Source organism: Pristis pectinata, chromosome 34, assembly GCF_009764475.1.
Source record: "Pristis pectinata isolate sPriPec2 chromosome 34, sPriPec2.1.pri, whole genome shotgun sequence".
Classification (NCBI taxonomy): domain Eukaryota; kingdom Metazoa; phylum Chordata; class Chondrichthyes; order Rhinopristiformes; family Pristidae; genus Pristis; species Pristis pectinata.
This window is the reverse complement of record NC_067438.1, coordinates 4,671,360-4,688,721: the sequence shown is the minus strand read 5'-3', so window position 1 is coordinate 4,688,721 and position 17,362 is coordinate 4,671,360. Positions and strand designations below refer to the sequence as shown.

General features: G+C 44.8%; 1 protein-coding gene across 3 annotated transcripts in view; it reads right to left on the bottom strand.

Annotated features, from left to right (window-relative positions):
* The window catches only part of csnk2b (casein kinase 2, beta polypeptide), a 41,508-nt gene that overhangs the window by 9,859 nt on the left and 14,287 nt on the right, over positions 1–17,362 (bottom strand). For 2 of the 3 annotated variants that reach the window (XM_052043831.1, XM_052043832.1), the window contains exons 2-5: positions 9,383–9,465; positions 7,605–7,707; positions 3,685–3,800; positions 339–414 (exon numbers count right to left, since the gene is read on the bottom strand). In XM_052043831.1, coding sequence (XP_051899791.1) covers positions 339–414; positions 3,685–3,800; positions 7,605–7,707; positions 9,383–9,454 — 367 coding nt within the window. In that variant the 5' untranslated portion in view covers positions 9,455–9,465. Of the gene's footprint in view, positions 1–338; positions 415–3,684; positions 3,801–7,604; positions 7,708–9,382; positions 9,466–14,855; positions 14,960–17,362 lie in introns of all 3 variants that reach the window. The other variant, XM_052043830.1, reaches the window with a different exon arrangement.

Genomic DNA, 17,362 nt, shown 5'->3' with positions numbered 1-17,362 from the left:
CCTACATACCCCAAACACCAGGAAGGATTCAGGCTCCCCTGATGATAACGGACTGAGTGTTGAGTAACGTACAGAGCTGGGAGGTGGCAGTGGGGGTGGGAAAACAAGGCAAGGGATGCTTGCTCACCAAAGAGCAAACTGCTGGAACGGTGATGGCTGGGGTTAGTCAGAACATGCTACAGCTCCTGGGATCTTGCTGCACACAACCCAACCTCCCTCTGCTCCAACAGCGACCGCAATTGCAAAAAGCACCCTGTTAACCAGCAAGTGCACTGAGACCTTTATTTATATAAAAAAGTGACAATCTGATAATTTCGGTCACTATTCACACTACTTACCGATGGGAAGCATGGGCTGGTTCTCGCAGTACACTCGAGGGCAGTAGCCGAAATCTCCTTGCTGGTATTTCTCCAGCTGCAAGTGAACAAATGAGTCCCATTAGACATGGCAAGAGACAGGTTCCAGTTACAGAAAATAAGCCCTAGTGAGATGGCAGGTCAATTACAAAAACTTTCCAACCAATTGTATTTTCTTAGGCAAGGATATCAAGAGCTAGCACAACGCATGCATGCAAATACAATAGCTCTTAGCCATAATATAATCCAATGCTGGAACAGGCTTGAGGGGCTGAATAGACCCCTCCTGTTACCTTGCCTCAGTCCACTTGGTTTTTGACCCTGCTGAATAGAGATGACGACTGCACTCTAGGCAGGCAGTGGATCAATAACTTGACACAATCACCGTTCCCATGAGTGACTGAGCCCAATTGCTGCCCAACACCATGGAAGTGGAGATAAATACACAAGGAAAAAGAGATGAAGGTGGTGGGAGGAGGCACTTACAGAGCAGCACAGACTGGAGTCATTAAGTCAGAGTTGTACAGCACAGAAACAGGCCCTTCAGCCCACCATGCTCCTACTTGACTTCCTGTGGAACCAGGAATTCTGTGATAAACTGACATTGGACTCTGTGTTGCTGCCCAGTGGCCAGGAGCACCCGGTGCAGAGGATGCCCTTCCATAATCAGGGAGCTAACGGGTATCACCAATAGACCTCATCAGCACAAAAGTAAATTCTGCTACTGTGTTTGGGGCCCAGCAAGCTCTCAAAAACATTCCCAAGCATTATAATGTGGCAAGCTTTAATACAGGTGACTTGGGCGTCAAAGAGGCTGCTCCCTAAATGGTGGTGATGGATGTTTGTCAGAATACCACCCAAATTTATTCCTAAAACTCAACTTTGGTAATCTACGTGGCATAATTGTTTCATTGGCCTTTTATTTGCCACTTCTTACATTTAGCAATCCTCGGGTGGAAAATGACTCATGAAGTCAGAAGAGCATAGTTGGCATTCCTAACACAGAAGTAACCCAACCCCAGGGGACTTTACTCGCAAAGCCTAATCTGCAGATTTTAAGATAGAAGTTTGGCTGGGTGCTTTATGCTCAGAATGAGGAAGAATGCCTTTCCTCATTGGCAGCGATACCATCAGCAGTCAGCACTTCATTTAGTGCATTAAGTCTCATCTTTTAAAATATAATATCATAGTTCTGTGGAGTCCATCCCAGCAATGCACGTGCCTCAGTACAAAACTTGTATGTTGGCATTCTTGTGAAAGCACATTGTAAACACATTGTACAAGATGCAAATTATTGTTATGTAACTGCTTTGAGGAAGTTGTCAATGCAAACTCATCACCCTGCATGCAAAGTCCATCCATCCTTTTTCATTGAATTTTCCTGCTTAGGAGAGGGGTGGAGAGAGGGGACTGCTTTCAATCCCAAATATCTAGATTGGTGGGTACTGTGGAAGAAGGTACCTTTGCCTCACAAATTGCAAGGAGGTGATGTTATTTGGCATAGCCTCAGAGTTGACTGGGGATTGGGTTGGGTGAGTAGTGACTCAAAGGGGACAAAAGGTGCCAGAGTCTGTGTGAGACCAAGCAGCAGTGTTAGCAATAGATTCTTCAAGAAAAATGGAAACATGGAATTTATTTGGCCAAGGAAGGCTGTACATAAACATGTTTTTGGCATTGAGCCCACGATTGAGAGATTCTCCGTCCAAACAGTCAACGCCCTTGGAAAATTCTGACTGACCTACATTTACATAACTTTTCTTTCAGGATTTCCTTGAGGAACTTTTTGTCTCTTCAGCAAAAACACGAGACCAAAGGTTTGGCCACATCTTGTACCCCAACTATGACTTGTTGGTTGCTGCCCTGGAGTGTCAGGAGGACCACATGGGCTTCCAGGTCCAGGCTGCAGCTGGGAGAACATAACATCTCAAGGGTGTTTTGAAAGAATGGCAGTGAGCACAAGGGGCTTTATTTATTTGGGAGGCCAGGGAGTGAGGCAATTCAGTGCTCTAAATTTTAATGGATCTTTACAAGAGGTAGGGCAAGAGAGACTGCATCCATCGGCAAGAGGATAAACATTGAGGAGGGAGAGAGGGAGGGAGGGAGGGAGGGAGAGAGGGAGAGAGGGAGGGAGGGAGGGAGGGAGGGAGAGAAATATCAAGGGTGTATAGGGGTGAGGAAGGGAGACAAGAATGTGTTATTTTACATAAATGCACTGGGAGTGCATTGGTGGAATGGGAAATGGAAACAGATTTAAAAGCATTGGATAAATCCCTAAATATTCTGTAGGGTTATGCAGGGAAGAGCAGTTGGGAAAGGAAGGTAGTAACTAGCAAGTTGGAACAATGGGTCTCTGAGACTCTACAGGAATTTGATGCCTATGTGAACATTATCCTGAAGGGCTCTCCAGTGAAACAGAGCTCCCACACTGAATATGTGCTGCTCTTGCCGGCAATAAACAAGGTCATCAAGAACAGAGCTGGGCAGCTTAAGGCATGGCTACCATGCCTACAAACATAAGCAGGGTGCTGTAAGAAGGGTTGTCAGGAGTCAGAGCACAGAAATAGGCCCTTCAGCCCAACTAGTCCATGCTAGTCCCACTTGCCAGCATTTGGCCCATAACCTTATAAACCTTTTCTATCCACGTGCCTGTCCAACTGTCTTTTAAAAGGTGTTATTGTACCTGCCTCAACCACTTCCTCCGGCAGCTCGTTCCACATACTGATCACCCTCTTAAAAAAAAGTTGGCTCTCAGGTTCCTATTAAATCTCTCCCCTTTCACCTTAAATCAATGCCTTCTAGTTCTTGATTCCCCAGCTCTGGGAAAAAGACTGTGCACATTAACCTTATCTATGCCCCTTACCTCTGTGAGATCACCCCTCATTCTCCTACGATTCAATGAAAAAGTCCCAACCTCCTTAACCTCTCTCCATAACTCAGCCTCGAGTCCCGGCAACATCCTTGTAAATAGTTTCTACACTCTTCCCATGCCACACTTCACTCCTATTCTGACCTCGTCTGTGGCGTCCTGCACACCTTTACAGCCTTCCAAGTGTGACCGATTCAGCAATTTAACTTCCTAACTGCTGCTCCTTGTGCCCTGGAGAGAGGGTGCTGATATTGCTTCTCCTGTTCCCAGTTACACCACATCTGTCCCTTCACTTGTTGTCCAATTAAATATCAACCCTGGGAAAAAGACAGAGTGCATTCACCGGAGGTGGTGAGAGAGTCTGTATACTTTTGAATCCTTTCCCAATGCAAAGTCAACATTTCTATTCACTTGCTCCCCTCTCCCAATCAGACCCTGCAAGATCTCCGCAGTCAGACCTACCATTTGCGCGATCCCTCGGTTGGTGAGAATGTAGCGGGCGTGGATCAGTCCGTACAGCATCTCAGCAGCTTGCTCGATTAGGTCACTCTGGTTTGGATTATCCTCCAGCTCCTCATCTGATGAGAACACAACAATGTTAAGCACCTCATTGCCACAGTGGCCCTCCACAGCAGACTGCTATTATCTGCCTGCTTTAGCAAAGTCATGGACAAATACCTCCTTACTGTACCAAACATTATGCCAGAAAATAAATTAATTCATGTTAAGTTTGTGAACTTGTTTCTTCTTAAACCATAAGACTACAAGACATAGGAGCAGAATTAGGCCATTTGGCCCATTGAGTCTGCTCCACCATTTGCTCATGGCTGATTTATTATTCCCCCTCAAACCCATTGTCCCGCTTTCTCCCCGTAACCTTTGATGCCCTCGCTAATCAAGGATCTATCAACCTCCGCTTTAAATGTACCCAATGACTTGGCCTCCACAGTTATCTGCGGCAACGAGTTTCACAGATTCACCAACCTCTGGCTAAAGAAATTCCTCCTCATCTCAGTTCTAAAGGGACGTCCCTTTATTCTGAGGTTGTGCCCTCTGGTCCTAGACTCTCCCACTACTGGAAACATCCTCTCCACATCCACTCTATCCAGGCCTTTCAATATTCAGGAGGTTTCAATGAGATCTCCTCATCTTCTGAACTCCAGCGAGTACAGGCCCAGAGCCATCAAACACTCCTCATATATTAACCCTTTCATTCCTGGGATCATTCTAGTAAGCCTCCTCTGGACCCTCTTCAACACCAGCACATCCTTCCTTAGATACAGGGTCCAAAACTGCTCACAATACTCCAAATGCGGTCTGACCAATGCCTTACAAAGCCTCAGCATTACATCGTTGCTTTTATATTCTAATCCTCTGAAATTCTTGTCTTATGATGTATTGTGATACTGCTGCAAAAAGCTAATTTTCATGTTGCATATACCTGATGTATGCCGATGAAAACAAACAAACTTAAACTGAAAATAACCCATCAGGAATAAATAAACCCATCAGAGAGAACAGGTGGGGGATCCTCTGAAGGTTCAGGGGCAGCAGAGTCAGTAAAGCTGCTGCCTTGCAGCTCCAGCCCCCTGATTCCATCCTGACCTTCAGTGCTGCCTATGTGGAGTTTGCACATTCTCCCTGTTGTTTCACTGGGGTGCTGCAGTTTTCTCCCCTACTCTACAGACAAGTAGGTTGGTAGATTAAATGGCCCCTGTAATTTGCACCTAGTGTACAAGTTACAGGAGAATTAGGAGGGGAACTACTGGGCATGTGAGAGATTAGATTACATGGAAGTAAACAGGGGAATGCGATTGCTCAGAGCTGGCATATATTCAATGTACTGAATGGCTGCCTTCTGTGTTATAAGAAAATATGTCATTGTTAAACCACGAACGAGCTCAACAAGCCACATGCTGTGAAGCAGTGGAGACACACGAGACTGCAGATTCAGCAGCTGCAGCAACAAACAATCTGCCAGAGGAACTCAGCAGGTCGAGCAACATCTGTAGGGAAAGGGAGAAGGAATGGTTGGTGCCTCAGGTCAAAGGGCTGCATCAGGAATCCTGATCCAGGGTCTTGATCTGAAATGCTAACAATTCCTCTCTTCCCCACCCCCAATGCTTCCTAACCCTCTGGGTTCCTCCAGCCGATTGTTGCCCTGTGAAACACTTCCCAGTTGCAGATCAAAACTGGGGCCACACATACAAGATAGTACATCCAACAGGGAAAACACCGTGCAGTATTGGCTGCTGGAATAGAGACACATACCACACAATAATCCAAAGATGGGGACAAGGTCATTGGTCTCCTGGGATCAGACCATTTGTGGTCCACTCCAGGACTTAAGCACAGAACTTCAGCCAGTACCCAGAGTATAGTGCTAAAGGAAAACTGCATGACATGTTAAAACATAGTTCTTTGTCCATTAAAGAGCCTCTAGATATTACAGTTGCTGGTGTCCTAATCAATATTCACTCCTGAATCAATATCACTTGGAGATTGCTCCCTTTTAAACCTTTCTGTATGCAAGTCAGCTACTGTGCCTCCAACATCCGCGGATACATGTTACACAAAAGCAGCGCTTCAATGAGTTGAGGAACTGTATGAACACAACACCTTTACTTCTTTTGACACACTGATCTCAGGATGAGTTTCAGATCTCAAGTCATCAAAGGAACTGCTGAGCAAAGTGCCAGCTGCTCCTACACACAGTGGAAGATACAAACAGTCCCTGGACATTGCTTTGCACAGCACAGGAAGCGGGTATCTTACACTGAACAAGCTGAGCTGCAATAGGGCATTGGGCTGGAGTGCTGTTCTTAAGCCTGCAAAGCACAGACCAGATGGTAGGGATGTTGGCACAACTGAGAAATCACTTACGAAAGAAAACCACAGGAGACAAGAGACTGCAGATGCTGGAATCTGAAGCAACTAACAATCTGCTTGTGTGTCTGTCCCCACTATTGATGCAGGGTTTTGACTCAAAACATCAACAATTCCTTTACCCCTATCAATAGTGATATTGATTCAGGAATAAATATTGAATAGGACACCAGCAACTGCAATATCTAGTGGCTGTTTCCCTGACAAAGAACTCTGTTCTAACACGTTATCAGAAAGACGATGCTGGAATGCAGTTTTCCTTTAGCACTATACTCTGGGCACTGGCTGAAGTTCTGTGCTCAAGTCCCGGAGTGGACCACAAATGGTCTGATCCCAGGAGACCAATGACCTTGTCCCCATCTTTGGATTATTGTGTGGTATGTGTTCTCCTGCAGAATGTTTGCTGCTCCAAGAACAGGAGTCAGGAAACACTGAACAATAGGTCCTTGAGATGAAGCAGCTCAAGAGACACCAGCAGTACAAATTAGGAAAATACTAATCACACTTTAATGGCTGACTAGCATGTCAGCTTTTCAGCCATGGGACACCAGACCAAATCCAAGAACACTCCTCCTCTGCTCTGGCTCACTGGCCATAAGGAAGTTTTCAGAACATCAGAAGTTGTCAGAGTCCATCAGCATAAAACTGTACTTAGTGCTGTTTGAAGCTGGTGATCTCATGCAGTGGTCTTTCAACATGGGAAAAGGAAAATGTTACACTTGAACAGATAGCGAGATGTAGTGTTTGGAATTTATTGGCTACAGCACCATCCTCTGGTAGGAGAGCACTACTGCAGATTTTTCACCACCTTGAAATGCCCAACAAACCCATAGAGTCAGAATATGGAAACAGGCCCTTCGGCCCAACTGGTCCATGCTGACCAAGATTCCCATTTAAGCTAGTCCCATTTGCCCATTTTTGGCCCTAATCTCACTAAACCTTTCCTATCCACTACTTATCCAAGTGCCTTTTAAATGATATTAATGTACCTGTCTCAATGACTTACTCTAGCAGCTCATTCCATATACGGACCACCCTCTGGTGGAAAAAGATCCCCCTTGGGATCCGATTCAATCTCTCCCCTCTCGCCCTAACCCTATGTCCTCTAGTTCTCGATTCCCCAACCTTGGAAAATAGACTGTGTATTCACCCTATCTACGCCCCTCATGATCTTAAAGCATCTGTTTTTTGCCACTGTATCCAAATACTTGCTGGGGTCATTTGGGAAAGAGAATATACCGTATATTCCTCAGTTCTGAAAGAGGTGGCAGGCTTGCCTTCCACAACATGCTCATAACCATCACCATTCCCACACTACTACTTGATGATCAGGACAACCAGCTGCCTCTTCCACATCCTTATTCAGTTAGTCGTGGGGTTCTAAGCTTTTCTTTTGTCAGATAAATACAGCAGTTGGCCTGGTGATTGGCACAGACACTAGTCCAAATTCCACTGGCCCCATATGAAACCATATCATGAAAATCTTTGCAACGTACCAGGCTCAAGGTCAAGAATCATGTCCAACGCCTGACGATAATGAGGCACCTGTTCATTCAGTCCAGTCAGATTGAACTTGTCCTGAATGTAATCTTCATCAACCTAGAAGGCAGAGAAAGAGACTAAACAACAGCTCCTGAATAAAAGATACAATCCCAAATATGGTCATCCTAATATTTTCAGAGACACAAGAGACTGCAGATGCTGGAATATGGAGTAACAAACAATCTGCTGGGGGAACTCAGCAGGTCAAGCAACATCTGTGGGGGGGGGGGGGGGGGGTAAGGAATTGTCCTGATGCAGGGTTTTGACCACAATTCCCGCTTCCCCCCCACCTCCCCAGATGCTGTTTGACCTGCTGAGTTCCTCCAGCAGACTGTTTGTTGTTAATATTTTCACATTTCCTTATGATATGGGGGAGAATATTTGGGCAATCGTTTGTTTCCTCACCGATTTTCCCTGTAGACTATTCTACCCACATTCTCATCAACTCCTCCCAGATTCTACCACTCACCCACACAATTTACATCAGCCAATTAACCTACAAAGCTTTGGAACTTGGGTGGAAACCAGAGCACCTGGAGGAAACTCACGCAATCACAGGGAGAAGGTGCAAACTCCACAGAGACGGGGGTCAGGATTAAAACCCAGTCCCTGGAGCAGTCAGGCAGCGCCCCACTAGCTGTGCCACAGCCTCTGGGTGAAGACAATGCTTCTCATTTCTGTCCTGTCATCTTATTTTATGACTGACAGGCAAAACAAGAAAAGCAGCCACCTATAGCCCCACTGAAGAACTAGAGAGTTAAAAAAAAAATACAGGCAGTTTAGTAACTTGGAAGCAAATGCTGTCACAGAGAGCAGATCAGAACTGCAAGACGAACAAACTTAACACAGAGGCTGCAGCAGCAATAAGAGCAAAACGTAAATAGGAGCAGGATTAGGCCCTTTGAACCTGCTCTGCAATTCATCACGATCATGGCTAATCTTCAACCTCAGTGCCGTTTTCCTGCACTATTCCCAATATCACTTAATCCCAAATTTTAGAATAAAGGTAATCCAAGGAAGACAGCTGGACCAGTTTACTTTGAAAAGAAATTTCAGAGGTCTCCAAGTGCAGCTGAAGGTTACGAACAAGATTAACAGTAACGAGGGCAAAATGTATTTGCTTGGCCTGTATAAAGTGGAAGAGCTTGTGCGTTGGATGAATTAAGAAGCCTCATTCTTTACACTGTTCCTCTTTCGACAGGTGCTGCCCGACCTGCTGGGTACATCCAGCATTTAAGTTCCTATTTCAGGTTTTCAGCACCTGCAGTTTTTTTTATTTCTCTGCAAGACTTCCTGCAATGAAATCCATACAAAATACAAATTCTTTACCAGTATACAATGGAATGCCGGAATTGGCGTTCCTGATTTCTACTATCTTTTGTCCTGGATAGTGTTGAGATTTGAGTGAGTGAACAAACAGGTCAAAATCCACAATGCAGGTTATTCATTGTTGTCCATCTCGTTAACTCTTTTGGCTCAGGGCCACCATACATGATATACTTGTACAATAATGTTGTTAGCATTACACTAAGGATGACTCACTATTTGCCATTAAGATACTTACAAACTTCCACCGCCCTGCCATTGAAAATAAATACCTGGAATGCCTTGATGAATCAGTCACTGCTTGCCCTCTCTGCATTCTCCAGGGAAGGGAGTAAATCCCCAGTGCTGTCCTCTTGGGCACCTGGCCAATGCACCACCTGAAGCCCGTCTTCATCAGCAAGCTTACCTCACAGAAGAACTCATTGCCACGCAGCCCACAGAACCAGGAGATCCACGACACTTCTTCCGAGCTGCTCATCTTTGTATCCTCTGAAAGCAGGGACAGAAGGGGGGAGAGAGAGAGAGAGAGAGAATAAGTACTCAGGGGAATGGAAGCCCTTTCCATCACACCCACTTTGGCTCACAAACAGCCTCTTACTCCTCGATACAAGTGCCTGGAGGTGCTGCCCATCCTCGATCTTATCTGCACCACACCTCCATGACGCACATGCTTTCAAAAGCCATTAATGGCCACCAGCACTCTTGTACCTCGTGCTGCTCTGTGAGGTGAACCACATTTTCCCCCCAATATACCAGAGCTCAGTTCTGCCCTCATCCTACTGAACATATTCTTGCTCTTTTTGAATCACTTAAGGGTCACTGGAGTAACCAGGAGGACGAACTGTCTGAGCTTACTAGAACACAGGCTCAGTGAGCACATTCTTGCTTCAAACCAGATACTGATTCAACTCCTACTTCAGAGAGCAGAGGACACACATCTAGGGAGGACTCTCCCAGTGCAGTTCTGAGGAAGTGTTACTTCCTGGATCATTTTAGACTCAATTTTCAATCTGCCCACTCAAGTGAATATGAAAGATCCCAGGGCATCTTTCTCAAGAGGGAAATTCTAAAAATTAGGAACCTCATTATCATGCAGTTGTTTGTGGGCATAGGCTGCAATATGAACAGGCTGCATTTTTTCTGGATTACAGGTGACAGGACTATCAGAAGCATGTCACTGGCTGGAAAGGGCTTCAGGATATCCTGCAGCTGCAGGACACTCTAGAAGATGTGGAAGTGCTTTGTTTTCTTTCCTTCTGAGAGTGGTCTTGATCCATTAGACAGCCGCTGTTACCTCACCAGCTGTGATCAGCTCTGTCTACGCAAAACAGGGCATCCCTGGTATGAGGATTGGAGCCCATGGTGCAGCTAACACAGCCAGTGTCGGCTGTTTGCCCTCTACCTCATGAGATTTCCAGTGTTTTAGAACACATACCATGACATCTTCAACATAATCACTCAGCTGGTTCAACCCAACAGTACAATCTGCTCACTGTGCAGAAACTTTCAAGAACAACTGTGTGTGCATCCATCTGGGTCCTTGGAGAGGAGGAGGGGTGGTGGAAGGGCTGGAGCGAAACAGTGTTGAGGACAGAGACGAGCAGAAATTTTTTCAGCAACATTTTAAAGGTTAGATCATTTGTTTTTGGATACTTCAGCGATCTAGAGATTAGGAATGGGGCGGGAAGTTCATGCAGAAGGCCAGCCATGATCTCACTGAGATCAACTCCACTTGGTTTTTTAAATAGATATTGTCTGTGAATTACCAGTAAGCAACAGGAGGGAGGAAGCAAACCTTGGGCCCAACTGTACAAGATTACAAGAGGTATCAAGAGTCTTTGCAGCTTTTGGGTAACTTTCTTACTGATCATGAACTCTAACATGTACAGTGAAACATCGATAAGCAGCACTGGCCAAAGGCAGGGACCACTGTGCATTGCCTTGACCACCCTGTGAACTCAGAACAGACGTCTCAGCAGGAACAGCTCAGAAGGCCAGTAGAACTCGTGCAATAAGCCTGCAGCAATGCTTTCAGAACTGCTAAGTGCCAAGGAACCCAGAGTGATCAATGAAAATTAGGATAGACAATGGGAAGAACTTCAGAGGCTGACATCTGGAAGGGGAGACTGGATATGGAAGTTGCCGCATGGGCAGAATAGTGTGATTAGAACAAGCTGGTGGTTGTGGGGGAAAGGGGAGCTGTACTAAAGAAGCAACAGTGCAAAATCACTTAGAATCAGCTAGTTGTGGCAATTTCCAGTAGACAAGAACAGCCTTTTCTCATCTTATTTAGTCATTTTTACTTCCAACAGAGAACAAGGCCATTCAGCCCAATGGGTCAATGCATTCCCATCAGTTCCTTTATTTCCCTGGAACCTTCTCTCGCACATGTCCATCAACTTTCCCCTGATTTTCCTGGCACCTATCTACACTTGGGGTAATTTTTAGCAGCTAGTTAACCCATCAATTATCATGTGTTTGGGATGTGGGAGGAAACGGAAGCATTTGGGGAAAATCACATGCGGTCAGAGGAAGAACGTGCAAAACCACACAGGATCAAACCCCGGGTCACTGGAGCTATGCAGAGGAAGCAGTAACTTCTGCTCTACCCATTCAATTTACATTGCCTCAGGGGTAGGCAAAAGTGAAAACTCATCTCACTTTGTAATCCATAGATCTGCAGTAGGTTACATTACATCAAATACTCAGAATATCTTTTAAAGTCAAGTCCTTCAGTGACCAATAGAATGCAGGCAACTTGGAGGCAGGGCAAGTGACCACTGCACTAAGTGCAAGAACATAAGAAACACGAGTTGATCAATAGGTTTCTCAAGCCTGTTGTGTCTTCCAGCAAGACCTTGGCTGATTCCCAACTTCATTCCACTCTCCTGCCCAATCCCCATACACCCAGGTTCCCTGGTTGCCCTAATATCCCTCAGCCTTGAAAAACAAATTAAATTTCTGTGTCCACTATCCCCAGGGAAGAGAATTGCAAAAAATTCACATTCACTTGTGTAAAGCATCATCTCCTCATTCTAAAGACCGACTCCTTAATGTGAGACTATACCCTCAAGCTCTCGATTTAGCAGCAATTCACAGAAAGCATCTCAGCATCCCACTGCCAATCCCACACATGATCTCATGCATCTCAGCAAACTCACCTCTTGTTCTGCAAGTTCAGGTCAACTTTATTCTCACTTTACAAGATGATACCCTCAGAACTAGATTTAATCTGATAAGTCCTGGTTTGAATCTGGCAAATCCACATGCAAAGACTCCGAAAGTGAGCAGGACTCCTGCTACAGGAACTCGGCACAAAACTTCCCGCTGTCACACGGTGTCAGGCCAGTTGCTCTAAACAGAGATGCGGTGACCAGGGTAACAGAGAGATTACCAATTGCTTCCATGCCCAAGCACCTTGGCAACTAAACACACTAATACCCTTTAAAAAGCTGCAGCAAATTCAAATTAACCTGAAGCCCAGTCCTTTGAAACCAAAGTCTCCATTTACTGCTGATATTATAGGTCTTTTAAAGGGAAATTCCACGATTTCAGTGCTCAAGTTATGAGACCAGCTCCATTGTCCTGCCACAGTTTAAGGAGTCAGTACAGGTAACAAGACAATCACGAATACCAAGCTGGCTGCAGCCACATTGTTTGCACTGGTATCAACCAACAAGTACACAGAATTTCATTTAACATCAACATGCAGCCAGATGACCTTCAAGTGTACTCCACTGATCAAGTCAGAGCACTGCTCTATACAGCAACTCCACTGATGAGCCTTGGTTCCACAACTTTCGCAGTCCTCACTTAACGAAAAGATGATCCAACAAACGCTTGGGATTTGCTGCCACCATCCATCACACCCACCAGTTGTTTGGGGGACGGAGTTTCAGACTTCACCCAATCTTAGAGCAAAGAAAGCTTTGTGACATTATTCTTAAATGGCCTGATTTCAAGGCATTGGTCAGACTGCATTTGGAATATTGTGAGCAACTTTGGGTCCCATAACTACGGAAAGAAGTGCTGGCGCTGGAGAGGGTCCAGAGGAGCTTCACAAGAATTATCCCAGAAATAAAAGGCTTAATGTACGAGGAGTGTTTGCTGTCTCTGGGCTTGCAGTCGATAGAGTTCAGAAGGATGAGGGAGGGGATCTCATTGAAACCTAGCAGACGCCGAAAGGCATGGATAGAGTGGACGTGGAGAGGATGTTTCCATTAGTAGGACAGTCTAGGATCCGAGGGCATAGCCTCAGAATAAAACGTTCGTCCCTTTAAAACTGAGATGAGGAGGAATTTCTTCAGCCAGGTGGTGAATCTGTGGAATTCACTGCCACGGAGTGCCGGAGGCCAAGTCATTGGGTGTATTTAAATCAGAGGTTGACAGGTAAGAGGGTTAAGGAGAGAAGGCAGGAGAATGGGGTTGAAATAAAAAAAGACAGCCACGATCGAATGGCAGAGCAGATTAAATGGGCCAAATGGCCTAATTCTGCTCCTATATAATTTTATATTATATTATAAATTTACATTGCTTACTTCGAGATCCTCCCCACCAGAGAAAATGGTTTCTATTCAGCCACCCAACTCCTTGAACCATTCATCTTTGCATTATCCAATGTAATTGCTGCTTAATCATCCATATTTGTATCTACGTAACCTGTCCTCACAAGTTAACTATTTTTCTTTTAAGCCCTGCCATTATTCTGGTGGCAGAACAACATACCACAGCACACGAAGAGCTTAGTTCATCATCCACTCCCAGAGGAAAACCACCATGTGCTCAACACTTGAATTATACTCTGTCAGACATGACCTTGGGCTAAGCTTGAGGTTTTGATTGAATTGTCACCCCAACACCCAAGATGAGAGAATTCTTTCTGTCACCATATTCACAATGGTATAACTGGCGCTGAAGCATATTTGGGCTCTGGCATCTGTACCACAGAGACTGCATTCCAAGCAAACACTATCTCCAAAATCATTGCTAAAAATCATTCATTAACAAAGCTCACAAACTTGATGAGCTGGATAAGAAATACCTGCCTTTAGCAAAATATGCAGATATTCTGCAATCTATTTAAAATCTAACTTTGAAGAACCCCTTTTACTGAGATTTCCCGACAAGTTGTGCAATGAAGAAACAGAACAAGGAAAAGAATTGACATTAAAATATGCATTCCTCAAATATTTCCTTTGTCATCCACTCCGAGAACAGATTAAAGGCTGGGTAAGAGGAGGAACTGGGCCAAGATCAATTACAAATATCTCTCCTCCCACCATTAAAGGATATTGCGGACTCCACCAGCCGATACTGAACAGGTACTGTACTCAAGAATCTGCAGCAGGGAGCAAATTCAAACCACTGGCTTGTGTGGAGATGAATGAATTCCCAGCGATTGGTCAACCCAGCCAGGTCCCACTTAAAGAAACCGGAACCAAACACCCAAAAATCTTCCCATTATCCACAACACTTAACGGATTTACAGCACATCGATAGGAAAATTCAGACAAATTACACAAGGAGGGGTTAAGACTGTGTTCGTGGAGTGGATCAGGATGCCCTCTTTGCTAATTGAACAATGCCAAGCAGAAAGTATAGTATCACTGAGAACAGACAGACAAAGCATGCAAGGCTGTGGGAGCATAAAATTATAACTACTGGCTCAGCACATTAATTTTATTGCCATGAATTTTATTTCAACTTTTCCAGTTGCAGAATGATTGATAAAAAGACACTGACACAACAGGTACAGGTACAGAAAGAGCACATAGAAACTTGCCAATTTTGAATTGATTAACACCAAGGGACTGCATGATTGGAACCCCTGATTAGTTCCCATAGTAATCTCTTCACCCTTATACAGTAACTGAACTCACCACCACACATCCTCTGGGGTGATGGACAACAGGGGAAATGTTCCCAAACTTACAGCCCCACTGGCGTCACCAATATCCCTCTGATCAGTTGACAGGAACCATGCCTGGTGTGGGGGGGGGGAAGATGGAAAAGTCAGTTTTCCCCAGCCACATTCACCCCAATGAAAAACACATGCTGACCTTGCCCAAAGTGGGCCAATTACAACTCCTTGAAAAGCCTTGCAATTGATGTATAAAAACACTGGGAAAACTTGGGACAGAACCCCTTATCAACAAGTAGAATTTGCAAATTTGACATTCAGGAAAGACACAAGGAATCTTTTGTTTAAAATGAATTCAGAGTTGCTATGAAGAATTAGCAGAAGTAACAGTAACTTTGAAAATGGTTCAGAATAACTATTTGGAATGGAGTTTCCTGAAGTGGTGGGAGGTTACCACCATCAAAAAGGATTGGCCCGAGGCACTGCCTCGAGAAGGCAACATCTATCAAAGATCCCCACCATCCAAGCCATGCCATCTTCTCACAGCTACCAGCACAACCTCTCTGCTCTTAAATTCAATCCCTCTGGCAATGAAGGCCAACATTCCATTTACCTTCTGCAAACCAACCTTTTGCGATTCATGCACAAGCACTCCCAAGTCTATCTGCACAATAGCATGCTGCAATCTTTCACCACTTAAATAATCTGATCTTCTACTTTTCCTCCCAAAGTGGATGACCTAGCATTTACCAACATTGCACTCCATCTGCCAGACCCTTGCCCACTCAGCCCCCTTCTGTGCTTCATGATTCTATAACTCGATGAGGTAGTCCAGACAGTTCTGACAGCCAACCCTCACATGCCTTTCCCTCAGCGAGAATTAAGATCTGGAACTCAAAACCCTCAGGTACCTATGTCCACCTTCAAAAAAATGAATACACAAACTCCTTAAAGTTCCCTGATTACAATCAGAGGTCATGAATAGGATCATGCCAGAAGGACTTTGAATATAATGACCATCACTGCATTGCGAGGCCTCCAAGTAGTAACTTGTAACTTTTGCTGATCTAAGCCAAGACAGAGCATAAGAGGAGGCCACTCTCCCCGGCACCTGCTCTGCCTACTGCTGTGGAAGGACATCAAGTAGAGCCCTTGGTTGTTGTGTTAGCCTTCTCATGGGGTTAGCATGGGTACAGTTGTGACGCCACCCATTAATTGGAGTTACTGAGTTTTCTCATGAATTGTAAGCTCAGAGGTTGTGGATAGTCACTGGTGATTGAAACAGAAACTTAACTGCCATTCAAGATCACAGCTGATCTTTCTTCCTCAGTGCCAGTTTTTTTTGCACTGACCCCATATCCTATAATTCCTTTACCATCAGAGCTGTACTTCTACAGATGTACAGTGGAAAGCATTCTGATTGGAGCCTCCATACCAGACTGTGATGCAACCAATGTACAGAAACGCAAGAGGCTACAGAGAGTAGTGGAGTCAGCCAGTTCCATCACAGGTACAGCGCTTCCCACCATCAAGGACATCTACAAGAGATGTCGTCTCAGGAAGGCAGCATCCATCATCAGGGACCCCCACCATCCGGACTATGCCCTCTTCTTGATCAGACAGGAGGTATAAGAGCCTGAAGACACTGAGGTTGAACAGCTTCTTCCCCACTGCCATAAGGTTCTTGAACCAACCTGAAAACATTACCTCTGACTATATTTTTTTCCTCTCTCTCTCAACTTGCACTAGTGTCATTATGTTTATTTTGCACACGTGTAAGTTGTATATAATTTTATGTTAATTCAAGTTTGTTAATTTATGTTTGTCCTCATCTTATAATGTACTGTGCTGCTGAAAGCTCATTTTCCAGGCATTTTATACAACGTGTATGCATGCCTATGACAACAATACACGAACTTGAAAGTAGAGCCAGAATTGCCACGGTCTGTCCATGCTGGGAGTTGTAGGGGGAAAGGAGAGGGGAAAGTAAGTAGGTGAAAGTCAAGCTTCCTGTTCTCCACCTCAATTTGTACTTTATTGTCATTCACCCATATGCTATAAAAACACATGGAGGAACAAAATGTCGTTTCCCCCAGACTCTCACAACAGAGGACATATGCAGACAGAAAAAATTGTGCAAGTACAAATAGTGCAAAAAACAGTATATACAGAATACAAAATTAGTGCAAAACCGAGCTGGACAAAGAAAATACAGAACTCTGTGTTGCACTAAATGTATAAACCCTGATTCCAGCTGGAAACTGCACCTCTGGGGGATTTCAGACAATGGCAGCATTGGAGAAACAAGGTGAACAACAGCCTATTGTACATAATTCCAGACTTCCTTTTAATCTAAAGACCACGTGAAAAGAAGCTGTTGTTGAACCTTAAGGTGTGGGCCTTCAGGCTCCTGTACCTCCTGCCTGATCAAGAAAAGGGCACAGTCTGGATGGTGGAGGTCCCTGATGATGGATGTCACCTCTTGTAGATATCCTTAATGGTGGGGAGAGATGTGCCCGTGATGGA